Source organism: Macrobrachium nipponense, chromosome 7, assembly GCF_015104395.2.
Source record: "Macrobrachium nipponense isolate FS-2020 chromosome 7, ASM1510439v2, whole genome shotgun sequence".
Taxonomy (NCBI): domain Eukaryota; kingdom Metazoa; phylum Arthropoda; class Malacostraca; order Decapoda; family Palaemonidae; genus Macrobrachium; species Macrobrachium nipponense.
The window spans coordinates 53,383,660-53,397,091 of NC_061109.1; the positions used below are offsets into that span (position 1 = coordinate 53,383,660).

The 13,432-nt window shown below is 44.4% G+C and overlaps 1 protein-coding gene across 1 annotated transcript in view; it reads left to right on the plus strand.

Moving 5' to 3' along the window:
• LOC135217275 (deoxyribodipyrimidine photo-lyase-like) overlaps positions 1-13,432 on the plus strand; it is a 282,698-nt gene that overhangs the window by 208,644 nt on the left and 60,622 nt on the right. Inside the window, 2 exon segments of the mRNA XM_064253015.1 lie at positions 8,733-8,777; positions 8,780-8,860. Coding sequence (XP_064109085.1) covers positions 8,733-8,777; positions 8,780-8,860 — 126 coding nt within the window.

A 13,432-nucleotide genomic window follows, 5' to 3' on the forward strand; every position in this document is an offset into this window, starting at 1 on the left:
ACTGTTGGTAGCATTATCGTTATTATATTACTGGATTGCACTGCAAAATCGTCGCCATCTTTTATCAACATAGATTGTTGGTGAGTACCCATATGATTTACATATTTTGATAGTTCTCTTACCACTCATCCTCTCTTTCCTTGTAAAAAAAAAAGAGGCCCACCATGCATATGTAGGCTTCTAGCTGTAATCCCTAGGCTAGTAGGCTACATATGTACAGTAGTACATAAACATTTATTTTTTAAGGCTAATTTTGTACAATAACTTTAAAACTGTCTTGAATTTAGTTTTAGGTGATAGTTGAAAACATATTTGGTGTTTGAACTAAAGTAGGCAGTTATAAACATTGGAATAGTGGTCTTGGGTGGGTTAACTATTGGCAGTTTTAAGCAATTTTTGAGGGGGGTATCAGGATAACACGGGTATTTACTTATCACGGGGGGGTTCTGGGCCCTATCCCCCGTGGATAACGAGGCCCCACTGTATGGTTATTTGGAAATAGATGAAAGGTGGCAAACTCCCAGTCAGTTAAGAGATTTACCTCCCACCACTAAGTCTGTCCTAGTGTTAAGACTGAAGGTTTGTTTTGTATATGGACAAATAACAAATTTTTAATCAATTTGTATTTTTCATAACTAACAAACCTGAGGTCTTAACATATAAAGCCCCACCTCGAACCACCCCTCTAACAGTCTAAACTGGGTTGGAAGAGTAACTGATAGGTCACGGGATGCCCAGGGCATTGTGGGAGTTACCAATACCCTGTGACCAGGTACAGATGCCAATAGTCCCTGAATCACACAAGTTATTTTTTTTTTATTAATTATACCAGATTTCCAACTGGCACTAGTATACATCCTAATATTAAGACTTCAGGTTTGTTAGTTATAAAAATGCAAATTTATAAAAAATTTGTCATATTCTCCTGTTTTTGTAATATATTATAAGGTCCACCATCTTGCCCTCTTCAGTGGGGATGATGTACTTCGTGATGATCTTCCTCATAGAGTTCTCCTTACGGTACTAAGAGTGCAGGAAGCTCTTATGATATATCTTGATGTTCTCGGTGGGGTGGGGGTCGTGGGTTTTCTTCCTCATTTGAGTACCATCTTTCATGGGCGCACCCATTGACGAGACCGTCAACATTTATCTTTGATTGCATCTATATTTGGGGCATGGCTTTGACACTACAGGCCACAGCCAGACCACAGGAAATTTCACTGTCATTTGTTAGGCTTAGTTCCTTATGAAAATTCTGGCCTGCTCCATAATCATCTCCCCAGAAATGCTTACACCTTTGCTACATTGTGCTTAAACCACTCTTTAAGCCCACTGTCAAATTTTGAACTCCGGGCACCTTTCAATGTTTTCTGGCACTTCAAATTTTCCTGGCTTCCATTTTCAGCAAAAACCAAAAAATCTGCTGCATTTGTATCCTTAAGAGAGAGAGAGAGAGAGAGAGAGAGAGAGAGAGAGAGAGAGAGAGAGAGAGAGAGAGAGAGAGAGAGAGAGAAACCTGTTTATAAAAGTCATAAACGAAAGTGTTTGCAAGTTTCCAATGTTATTTCTGACTCATACTAGGAATACTCCTATACGTACTTTATAAAACTATTGTATATCTAGGAGACATAAAAATGATCTTGAACATAAATATATATCTGTAGATTGTTTGGTTTTATTGACTAGGCAAGGTTAAACTAGTATTTGTTCATGAACCTTACCTGGCAGATATATATATAGCTGTATTCTCCGAAGTCCGACAGAATTTCAAAACTCCCGGCACACGCAGTGGTCGGCCAGGTGGTAGTACCCATTCCCGCCGCTGGGAGGCGGGCGTCAGGAACCATTCCCATTTTCTGTCAGATATTTTCTGTCGCCGGTGCAGCCAGCAAGTGTTTTCTGCACCTCCGTCATTGGATTTTGGAACTCTTTTGGTCACTTGAGTATCCCGATTGATTTTTTGGTTATTTGATTTGGATCGGTGGTTAGGCATACGCTAATTGTGGATTGGTTTTGAATTTGGCTTGATTTTTCCTTAAACTTGAGATGTCTGGATCTAGTTCGACTAGCGCCAGAGTATGTGGTGTGGAAGAATGCAAGGTGAGGCTACCGAAATCTTCGGTAGACCCTCATACAGTGTGCGCGAATTGTCGGAAACATGTTTGTGTGTTTGATGATCGCTGCAATGAATGTGAGAGTATGTCTGATTCTGCGTGGAAGGCGTATGAATCATATGTGTCTAAAATAGAAAGAGATAGGGTAAGAGGAGTGTAACGCCAGTTACACATCAGTGGAATTTATCCCTCCTAAACCTGTGATGCCTTCGGGCCCTACATTAGTGTCTGTGGAGGGTAATACCCTATCAATGATTCTTGAATCTTTGCGTAGCCTGGAATCAAAAGTGCAAGCATGGAAGGTGTTAATAGTGCAGTGGTGTGTAGTGATAATGCTCCGAGTGTTGCGGAAGGGGGGTCGGACAACCGATCTGACGTTCTTTCGGCAAGACCTGGGGGCGCTTCCCAGGCTTCCAAAGTTCGTAAACGGATCTTGAAAGAGTGCTTTTCGTCATCAGAATCGTCCTCCCCGCGCAGCGGTTGGAGCTTTCGGAAGCGATCGCGCCCTTTGAAGAGGACAAAGACGATAGATGCCGCACAGGCGGCCGCCGCCTTTGATTCCTCAGAGGAGGACGCTGCACATCCCTTAGCCCCTTCTGTTTTGCGGTCGTCTCCAGAACAATTCAAAGACTCTCCACCGCAAAAGAGAGCAAAGGTGCAAGGTGTCGCACAGGCGACCGGCAATTTTGGTCTAAGGGAGAAGGACGCTTCACGTCCTTTCTCTTCTTCTGTGTTGCGATCGTCGCCGGAGAGGATGTCTTTTGACGACAATGCTTTTGAGCGCCCTGGTTGCGCTAAGGATATACCTGTGGCGGTCCATGTAAGAAGGAGGAGGGCTTCCCCTCGCCCCTCGTCTTCTCACAGGATCAGCCCTAAATCGAAGAAGATTGAGAATTTGCAACATCAAATTGCCTTATTAGTTGCAGAGAAAGAGGATAATTCACGTCACAGGAGGAAGGATGATAAACTGCCAGTCAAGAGATCCAGGCATTCTCCTTCTCATCGCCTCGCTTTTTCTCCTGTTACCTCGCCTTCCAGATTTTGTGCACGAAGGTCTGCAGAGCACGACGTTAAGGCGGCAGCGAGACTTGACGCCAGGCCTGACGTTCGACTGGGCGCTCGGCTCGACGCCGGGCGGGGCGCTCGGCTGGATGCCAAGCGTGACGCTCGGCAGGACTCTCGGCTTGACGCCAGGCATGGCGCGCACTGGACGCACGACGTAATGTTTCTTCAGACATTCGCCGAGATTCGGAGGATAGTAATGAATCTCAAGAAGGAAACTTGTCGGAGGAATTAACTGAAGAACAACCATCAGCAGTATCTTCAGATTACCAGGTTTTGGTTCAATTGCTTCGAACCTCCTTTGAAGAGAAGTTTTAAACCTGAAGCCCCGCAGTCGCCTCCTTCACAATTGCTATCGTCTAAGGCTATCAAGACTCCAGGATTGTTGAAGATGGCTACTTCATTATCAACAAAAAGGGCTTTTTAAGAAAAATGCAGAATTGGATGGAGTCAAGAAAGCCCGAAACAAGAAACGCTTTCGCCCTACCCCCTTCAAGACTGACAGGTAAAGGCAGGTCTTTGGTATGAGACAGGGGAGGAGATAGGTTTTTATAGCCCCTCGTCGTCCCAAGGTGACTTCGCTACCTTGGTAGATGCCACCCGAAGAGATCCCTTTTGTCGACGACGAAAGTGCCCTGGTACCCTTCTGAGATGGACCATCATATGAAAGGGACTCTTCCGTACGATAGAAGTTTTCAACTTTTGGATTGGAGTTTAGGGGTCTTGGATAACCGGTTGCGTAGCTCCTGATTCGCTTAGCCTCGAGGAGCTGTCCAGCGTGCTTGCATGCATGGACAAGGCCGTCAGGGATGGTTCGGAGGAGTTGGCTTCGCACTTCTGCACTTCGATTTTTGAAGAAGAGAGCGGCCTATTGTGGTTTTAACTGCAAAGGCGGTCTCTATCTCTCAAAAGGCAGAATTTGTTGTATGCGCCTCTTTCGAGCCATCTTTTTTCCTCAGGCTATGGTCAAAGATCTGGCTGTCAGTCTACAAGAGAAGGCTACCCAAGACCTCCTAGCTCAGTCGGCAAAACGTACGGTTGTTTCTTCTACGTCGGCACGGGCGCAACCGTTCAAGAAGCAGAAACCCTTTCGAGGTGGAGTTTCCTCGAGAACATCTTCTCGAGTAAGTACACGTTCAGAGCAGAGTCTCGGCTACGATCAAGAGGGGGTGAAAGAAATGACCAGATATCCTTCAGCTACCATTAGGAGCCAGGCTTCGACTATTCTCAAAAGCTTGGATAGAAAGGAAGGCGGACAGCTGGTCGCTCAACGTCATCAAGCGGGGTACAAGATTCCTTTCTTGAAACCTCCCCACTGTGCACGACACCAAGGATTTATCCCTATTTACCATCAGGAGAAGCAACAATCCTTTTCGATCTGCTCGAGCAGATGTTGGAAAAGAGAGCGGTGGAACAGGTCGTAGACCTGGAATCTCCAGGCTTCTACAACCAGGAAACATTTCCTGGTGCCGAAACCAGTCAGGAGGTTGGCGACCAGTCTTAGATGTGAGCAGTCTGAATCGGTTCATACAGAAGCAGAAATTCAAGATGGAGACACCTCAGTCAGTTTTCTTGGGACCTTAAGACAACGATTGGATGGTTTCATTAGACCCTTCAAAGACGGCGTATTTCCACGTCCCCATCCATCCACAGTCGATGAAGTATCTTCGGTTTGTCCTAAAAGGGACAGTTTATCAATTCAGGGCGCTTTGCTTCGGATTGAGCACTGCCCCTTATGATCTTCACGACTTTAATGAAGAACGTGGCGAGGGTGGCTTCATCTTGCAAATATCAGAGTCTCTATGTACCTGGACGACTGGCTCATTCGTGCCTCCACTCAAACGCGGTGTCTGAAGGATCTTCAAACAACTTTATCGTTGGTGAAGTCCCTGGGACTACTGGTGAATTTCGAAAAGTCACATCTGATTCCAACCCAATCCATCTTGTATCTGGGATTCAGATGGATTCAGTGGCTTTTCGAGCTTTTCCGTCCCAGGGACGTCAGCAGCAATGTTTAGGACAAAGTGACAGCCTTCCTAAGGAAAGATTCGTGCTCGGTGAGGGAAGGATGAGCCTGCTGGGGACCATTTCCTTGCTGGAGAAGTTTGTTCCTTGGGGAGACTGCACCTCAGACCGCTACAATTTTTTCTCAAGGAAAATTGGAAAGAAAGCAAGAATCTGGATATGAGTTTAAAAATTTCCTCAAGAGAGGTAAAACATCACTTAAAATGGTGGCTAGATCCAGTGAAGTTGTCGGAGGGCGTGTCTCTCAAGCTTCAGAGCCCCGACCTAGTGTTGTTCTCCGACGCGTCCACCACGGGGTGGGGAGCAAGCAACATTAGGGGGGAAGAAGTGTCAGGCACCTGGAGAGGGGAACAGTGTCCTGGCACTAAACCTAAAGGAAATGGCAGCCATCTTTTTAGCTCTCCAGTTTTTTTTCCAAGAAAAAGTCTCTCATCGAATAGTCCAAGTCAACTCAGACAACACCACAGCTCTGGCGTACTTGAGAAGCAGGGAGGAACACAGTCTCGGTCCCTTTTTGCACTGGCAAAGGAGATCTTGCTGTGGGCAAGGCACTGGACGTTCACGATCCTTACAAGGTTTGTAGCAGGAGTAGAGAATGTCCGGGCAGATCTCCTCAGCAGACGAGGTCAACTTCTGCCACCACCGAGTGGACTCTGCATCAGGAGGTATGCCAAGAGCTGTGGGGGTTATGGGGTGGGACGTAACCGCTAGTGGACATCTTGCGACGTCCAGAACGAAGAGGCTTCCACTGTACTGCTCCCCAGTACTCGACCCAGCGGCAGTGGCGATAGACGCACTTCTCTGGGACTGGACGGGGATGGACCTGTACGCCTTTCCCCCGTTCAAGATCCTAGGGGAAGTCATGAGAAAGTTTGCGGCGTCGGAAGGGACGAGAATGACTTTGATTGCCCCGTTATGGCCGGCGAGAGACTGGTTCACAGAGGTCATGGCCTTCGTAGTAGACTTCCCGAGGATGCTTCCAGTAAGGACAGATCTACTCAGACAGCCCCACTTCGAGAGGTACCACAGAAATCTCTCCGCTCTGAGTCTGACTGCATTCAGACTATCCAAAAGTTGGCCAGAGCGAGAGGCTTTTCTAGGTCAGTGGCGAAAGCTATCGCCAGTGCAAGAAGAGCTTCATCCAATGCAGTGTACCAATCGAAGTGGGCAGTCTTCAGGAGTTGGTGCAAGAAGAACGGCATTTTCCTCCACCACGACCTCTGTGAGCCATATTGCTGACTTCCTTTTATATCTGAGAAGGGATCTAAAACTTGCAGTCTCTACAATCAAGGGGTATAGGAGTGTGCTTTCAGTTGTCTTTAGGCACAGAGGCCTGAATTTGGCGGACAACAGAGACCTTCACGATCTCTTGAGATCTTTTGAAACAACGAAGGTTCAACAACCCAGGTTGCCGTCTTGAACTTGGATGTAGTTCTGAAGTTTCTCATGTCCAGTCCATTCGAACCTATGCATACGGCTTCCCTGAAGGATGTTACTAGAAAAGCTATCTTCCTGACTGCTCTGGCGACGGCGAAGAGAGTCAGTGAGGTACAAGCGATTAGCAAATACGTGGGCTTTAAGGTTATAACGCGTTTGTTCCTTGAGCCCAACGTTCCTGGCAAAAATGAAAATCCGTCCAACCCTTGCCTAGGGACTTCGAAATTAAGGGATGGCCGAAATCATTGGGCCGGGGCGAGCCAGAGAGAGTTCTGTGCCCTGTCAGGGCTCTAAAATTCTACCTACAGAAGACTAAGGATTGCTAGAGGTCTTTCGGATAACTTGTGGTGATCGGTAAGGAAGCCAAATTTACCAATGTCGAAGAATGCTTTGGCTTTTTTCTTGAGGGACACCATCAAGGAAGCGCATTCATCCTGTCAAGACAGTGATATGAAATGTTGAAGGTGAATGCGCATGAAGTGAGGGCTATTTCTACGTCGGTTGCCTTCCAAAAGAACATGGCACTTAATGACATCTTGAATGCCACATTTTGGCGTAGTAATTCAGTGTTTGCCTCTCACTACCTTCGGGAGGTGAGGACTACATACGAGAACTGTTGCTCTTTGGGCCCATATTTTTTGCAGCAGACACTATATTGGGTACAGAGAGTAGCACTCTTCCTATCATTTAGGAAATAATATGTTAGTTTGGACTTTTTAATTTTATTTCTTTTTATTTTTTATTTTTAGTTTATTATGCTTATTTAGGTGTTTAGTTTATTGTAGTCTTGGGTCGGCCGCCTTAGGCGGACTTCCCTCCATTAGCCTTGGTTATACGAAGTTTAACCAGATAGGCTAGGTCAGGTGTAATGTTTTTGCTTCGCCCTCATAATAGGGTAAAATGTTTTTTGTCACTTGTGGTCATGTACCCGTTGACAAATCATCTGGAGCGCACCAGCTTATATAGGTCACGTCCCCCCTTGCTGGCACCTCCAGTGAAGCATTAACAGCATTCGGTGTCTAATCAACACCTATATGATCTGTCACATTGTGGTCACGCTCCCCGTGACAGTTCATTAGAGCGCACCAGCTACACAGGTCACGTCCTTGCTGGCACCTCTAGGAATGCATTACCCAAAAAATTGGAGGTTTATAATGTAGGATCTAGTTGTTTTGTGGTCACGCCCCAGTTGACAGATCCTCTAGAACTCAACAGCATCGCAGGTCACTACCTTGCTGGAGTCTCTAGTAAAGCAGAAGCAGACTTGGGTGATGGTACTCACGAAGTCAGCTATGCTAACAGGTAAGGAACCAGGATATCAATCATGTAAATGGAATTGTTTCCCAAAATCCGAGTCTGTCTCCCCCTTCCTCCAAAGGTGGGATTCAGCTATATATATATCTGGCAGGTAAGGTTCATGAACAAAATGATATTGTTATGATACAATAAAGTTTGTTCATACTTACCTGGCAGATATATATAATCAAAGTGCTCACCCACCTCCCCTCAGGAGACAGTGGCACTAGAAATATCTGACAGAAAATGGGAATGGTTCCTGACGCCCGCCTCCCAGCGGCGGGAATGGGTACTACCACCTGGCCGACCACTGCGTGTGCCGGGAGTTTTGAAATTCTGTCGGACTTCGGAGAATACAGCTATATATATATCTGCCAGGTAAGTATGAACAAACTTTATTGTATCATAACAATATCATTTTTAAGGTATCCTACCATTGTCTAAGCATATCTTAACCATATTTCACAGAAACCTACATACCTTTGGTCTAAAGGTGCAAATAATTTAGGTGTAGTCACCTAAATTATTTGCACCTTTAGAACAAAGGTATGTAGGTTTCTGTGAAATAAGGTTAAGATATGTTTAGACAATGGTAGGATACCTCAAAATACTAGTTTAAGTGTGATTGTGGTGAAACATTGAATTGAATTTAGTGTCAACCATAAGATAACTGTACACACATTTTACTGTGGTTGTGATGAAACATTGAACTGAATTAAGTGCCAACCATAAATATTTATTTTAACCATCTAATATTTCTTTTGTGTTCTTCAGAAATATTTCTTTTGTGTTCTTCAGATAATTGGGCAATGCTTTTTGCCGCAGCAATTAGCACTGAAGACAAAAATCCCTCCATGTGGCTTTCTGTCTGTTCCCAACCAAGTTCCTAGATGCTACTTATCGACATTTCTACTTTCTTTTGAAAGGTAAGATTTTTTTAAAATTAAAGCAAAATTAGATTTAGGTTGTATGTTACTATCATGGTTTTTTTATTTTTATTGAAGTAGTTTATAAGGTTATTGATATAGAATAGATTCACAAAGAGAAGTAAAAATTATTATATTGACTTAAGTAATGCTTGCTTTAATTTCCATTCTCAGTCAGTATAAGCATTGTACAATTCCTTATATATGTAATGCTGTGATCTTTATCAATCTAACAAACAGCTTATTCTTCATAAAGATAACATCTTGGTTTGCTTTGATTCTGCAATGGCAAACAGTTGGGATCTGCCCCTCCTGGGAGGTAATGAAATTCTTGAAGCAATGAAGATTATATAAAGCCTAAGTGACACCTTGAATCCAACTCAATTAACTTTTGCAGTGTACAGCATTTCCAAATGAAGTGAATGCAGTGGAACTTCAGTTTTTGTACGCGCAGGTTTTCATACGATTTGTTTTATTGTAGACTTTTTCCAACGAAATTTTGTTCCCGGTTTCTTACGCATCCTCAGATTTTGTACATTCGGAAACGCTCCTCCTAGGGCCAACACTTGACTAGGCCCCATTTTACTTTTGTGTTCATTGTTTTTTGTGCTTTTTGTGCTTTTTTATTCGAGTGAAACTGCCAAATAAGCCATCATGGGGCCAAAGAAAGTTTCAAAGGATTAAATATCAGTTTAGTCAGTTATTTTGTTTTTATGGTTATTGTTATTTTCTGCATTGGTGGAATGTGGTTGATGTTCAGTGTATGGGAAACACATGTTTGATTTGAGAAAATGTCTTGATGTACAGTGGTCCCCCAGTGTTCGTGGAGGATGCGTACCAGACCCACCCCCGTGAATAGTTGGAACCCCTACAAAAACACTGAAAACAACCTATTTTGTTAGTTAAAACTCAAGAAAAACCCATTAAACATTATTATACTTGTTTTTTTAATAGTTTTATCACAAAAAGTGCATTTTATGATGAAGTTGATAAAAAAACTGGAATTTGTGGATATTTCTCATAGAAAAATACTGAGAATATGCGAATTTCTCGCGAATAATGTGGGCGAACATTCCCGAGAGAAATCCGCGAATACGGGGGTCCACTGTATTTAAGTTAAGTTGTGACATCATAGGGTTTGATGTCATAGAAGACAAGATGGCGATGGTGTTGGGTGGAAAGGTACAATAACAGAGTGAGGAGAAAAGGATACGTGCGATGGCTGTTTGGTTAGGTAGGAGAGAGCTCTCTGTCTGATAGGAGTTTTGGGATGTAAGTCTTGTTGTGGTGTTGTTCAAAAGTCTTAAGCTGCAGTATATTGGGATCGCAGAACGTGAACAAGGGGGTAGATTGCACATTTGTGCTAAAAAGGAAAGATTAGGAGAGGAAAAGATTCAAACCAAGTCCTAGCTCTTCTGTAAAAATGGTGAGAAACACTATAGAATTTAAGAAAGAACTCATAGCAAAGTGTTGGAGGATGTTGCGTGCTGATCTCAGTGAGAAAAGGGCTATAAGTACTGCTGTTAGTGAATTTAAGGCCAGCAGAAGCTGGCTTGAAAAATTCAGAAAGCAAAGGGGCGTACTTATGCCTACTTCAGTGATTAAGGACATGTTTGCAAAGTGGATTGATGTAAAAAGATTTCGGGAGAATTATCATCCCAACAAAGCTGTTGGAATCCATGCCTCCAACATGTTTAATGACAATGCTGTATTTAACTTTAGACAAATAAAAAAAAATGCTAGACACAAATGTCAGACAGTTTTGTTGTGCGACAAGGGTCCAGTGACTCAAGCTGCCTAGTACCAGTAAAAAACGAATTGGGGAAGTAACCTCAGATAGTGCCAGTAAAATATAAATAGAAGTAACCCCAGATAGGTCTTTGAACCTGAGTCCTTCTTTGGAGGGAAATTGCCCTTCCAAGCAATAACCTCTAGTCCTCCCTCTCCCTTACTTTCAGTCTTCCTTATGCCAGTAAGTGTCTTCCATAAAAGTTATGTCAAATATTCATTTGTTAATTTCATTAGACATTTATATTTATTTCTCATTGTTTTCTGTTTGTAAAACTATTTATTCCCTATAAAATTTATTTTGTTCATGAAACTTACCTGTCAGATATATATATAGCTGTATTTTCTGAAGTCCGACAGAATTTCAAAAACTTCCGACACACGCAGTGGTCGGCCAGGTGGTTAGTACCCATTCCCGCCGCTGGGAGGCGGGTATCAGGAACCATTCCCATTTTCTATTCATAATTTTTCTGTCGCCGGTGCTGAAAACACCTGTTTTCAGTACCTCCGTCTTAGGATTTTGGAAACTTCATTGCCGCTAAGTATCCTAATTGTCTTTTGATTTATTTACTTGGATTTGTGGCTAGGCATACGCTATCTTAAATTGATTCATTTTTGCATAAGATATCTGAATCTAGTTAGGCTAATTTCAGAGGGGGTTGTCTGCAAAGATAGGGTGTGGCTACCTAAAGCTTCGGTAGATCCGCACTTGGTATGCACAAGGGGTATGGGTCTTGCTTCTTTGTTGAGATTTGTCATGTAAGGAGTGTGAGACTTTGTCTATTCCGTAAGGAAGACGTGTGATTCGTATGTACGCAATTAATCAGTAAACATGTCTAATTCCGTAAGGAAGACGTATGATTCGTATGTACGCAATTAATCAGTAACAAAAGTCAGGGTAGTGAACCTGCTAACCTTCCTGTAGACTTTATGTTGCCTAACCCTGTAGTATGGCCTACGGGCTATGAATATGTCTGCGAGAGGTGCTCGCTCTCCTTCATTGCTGTGAAGAGTGCTACTTCTGTAATTGTTACTCCTAACCCTGTAGTGTTGCCTTCGGGCCCTAAAACAGTGTCTGTAGAGGAATTGCCCTTTCTCTGATACTCTTTCGATTCGTAACTTAGAATCGAAAGTGCTTGCTTTAGAGAGCAAAAGTGAAGTGGCTAAGTGCAGTGTCAGTGCCCCTTGTGTAGTGGAGGGTGCGTCAGATCGGCCTTATTTCGCCTCTAGGCCGGGACCTCTGCTTGACTCCCAGGACCCGGGGAGAGAGCATGTCGAAAGCCGAAGGAGGGTTACGAGGAACCCCACCGATCTGGCGTGCCTTCGGCAGTTATCTGATGAAACTCCCCAGACTGCCAAGTGCGTGCACGTGCACGAATCCTGAAGGATTGCTTCTCGTCCTCCGAAGCGTCCTTCCCGTGCAGGGGTTTGGAGCTTTCGGAAGGACTTGCGCCTCTAAATAGAAGCTATAGAAGAGGACGCTTCACGTCCTCTCTCTCTCTCTCTCTTTCGTTATGCGTTTCAGTGAGAAGTAAGAAGGCGAACGTCGCCTGAACCCGTGTCCGTCTTTCCACCGAGAAATACGAAAAAGAAGTCATAGTAGCAGGACGCTTTTGAGAGCGGACGTCCGAGCTTTATTACTGTGAGAATAAGAAGTCGTTCCCCTCGCCGCTCGTATTCTCACAACGATCACCCTCTCCGAGACTGCTTCGTGCAGTCGGATTTTCTCTTCGAGATGTATCTCGCTCTTCCTGAAGGCAGTTTCTCTCGCTTGTTTTGACGCCTGTCAGGAGCGTGACGCTTTTCTGCACGCTTCTTTGGACGCTCGGCTTGGACGGGACGCTCGGATGGACACCATGGCGCGCGTGGGTGCACTTGCCAAGCGCGCACCAGTGGACGCCGAACGCGCGCCAGTGGACGCCGAGCGCGCGCGCCAGTGGACGCCGAGCGCGCGCCAGTGGACGCAGAGCGTGCACCAGCGCACGCCAGGTGTGTCACCTGGCTGAACGTTTCTGTTGAACTCGTCGAGCTCTTGTTTACGATTTGGGCCTAAAGAATTTTTACCTCTACCTTCAGTGATACCTTCTACCCCACCTGCAAAGAATGTGAAGTAAGCAGTGCTTTGGAGGAAGCTTAAAGTGAACAGACAACTTCGTCTTCGAAACCCAGCAAGACCTCGGGTTTCGTAAATTCAAGAGCTCTCTGTCAATTAATATTGCTTCTTGCAAAGGTGGATGGAGTTAAGGAAAGCTCAAGGGAAGATCTCGTTTGCTCTACCGCAGTCAAGACTTTGCGATAAGGCAGTTACGGGTTATGTAAAAGCTCGACGTCCTCCACGTCATGATGCTCGAAAACGTTCGGTAGGGATCTTGCAAAGGCACTCATCAAGAGGACGCTCTTCAGGAAAGCGCAAGACACGACTTCCTTTGCCATAACTGCCAAATAAAATTAAGGTTGCTTTAGTCCATCTGAAGGGGCTTTTCAGATGATAGATTTTGTTAGTTCCTAAGTTCGGGACTACGCTGCCGAAGTTGAACATCGGGGTCCTACCTGCCAAAAGCCCAGTCTCTTATCAAGATTCTTGCCCCTTCCTCGATTGATACGGGAATGGGAAAAATAGTATGCTCGACTTCCTGGATTACGTTTTGTCAGTTCAGTGACTTTCCCCCATTGACAATATACTATCGTTTTGTCAAGTAAGTGGGTATCCCCTCATTGACAAAATATCTCTTTGTCCTGTAAATGGGTTAGTTCTCATTGACAAACATCTCAATAACTTTATAT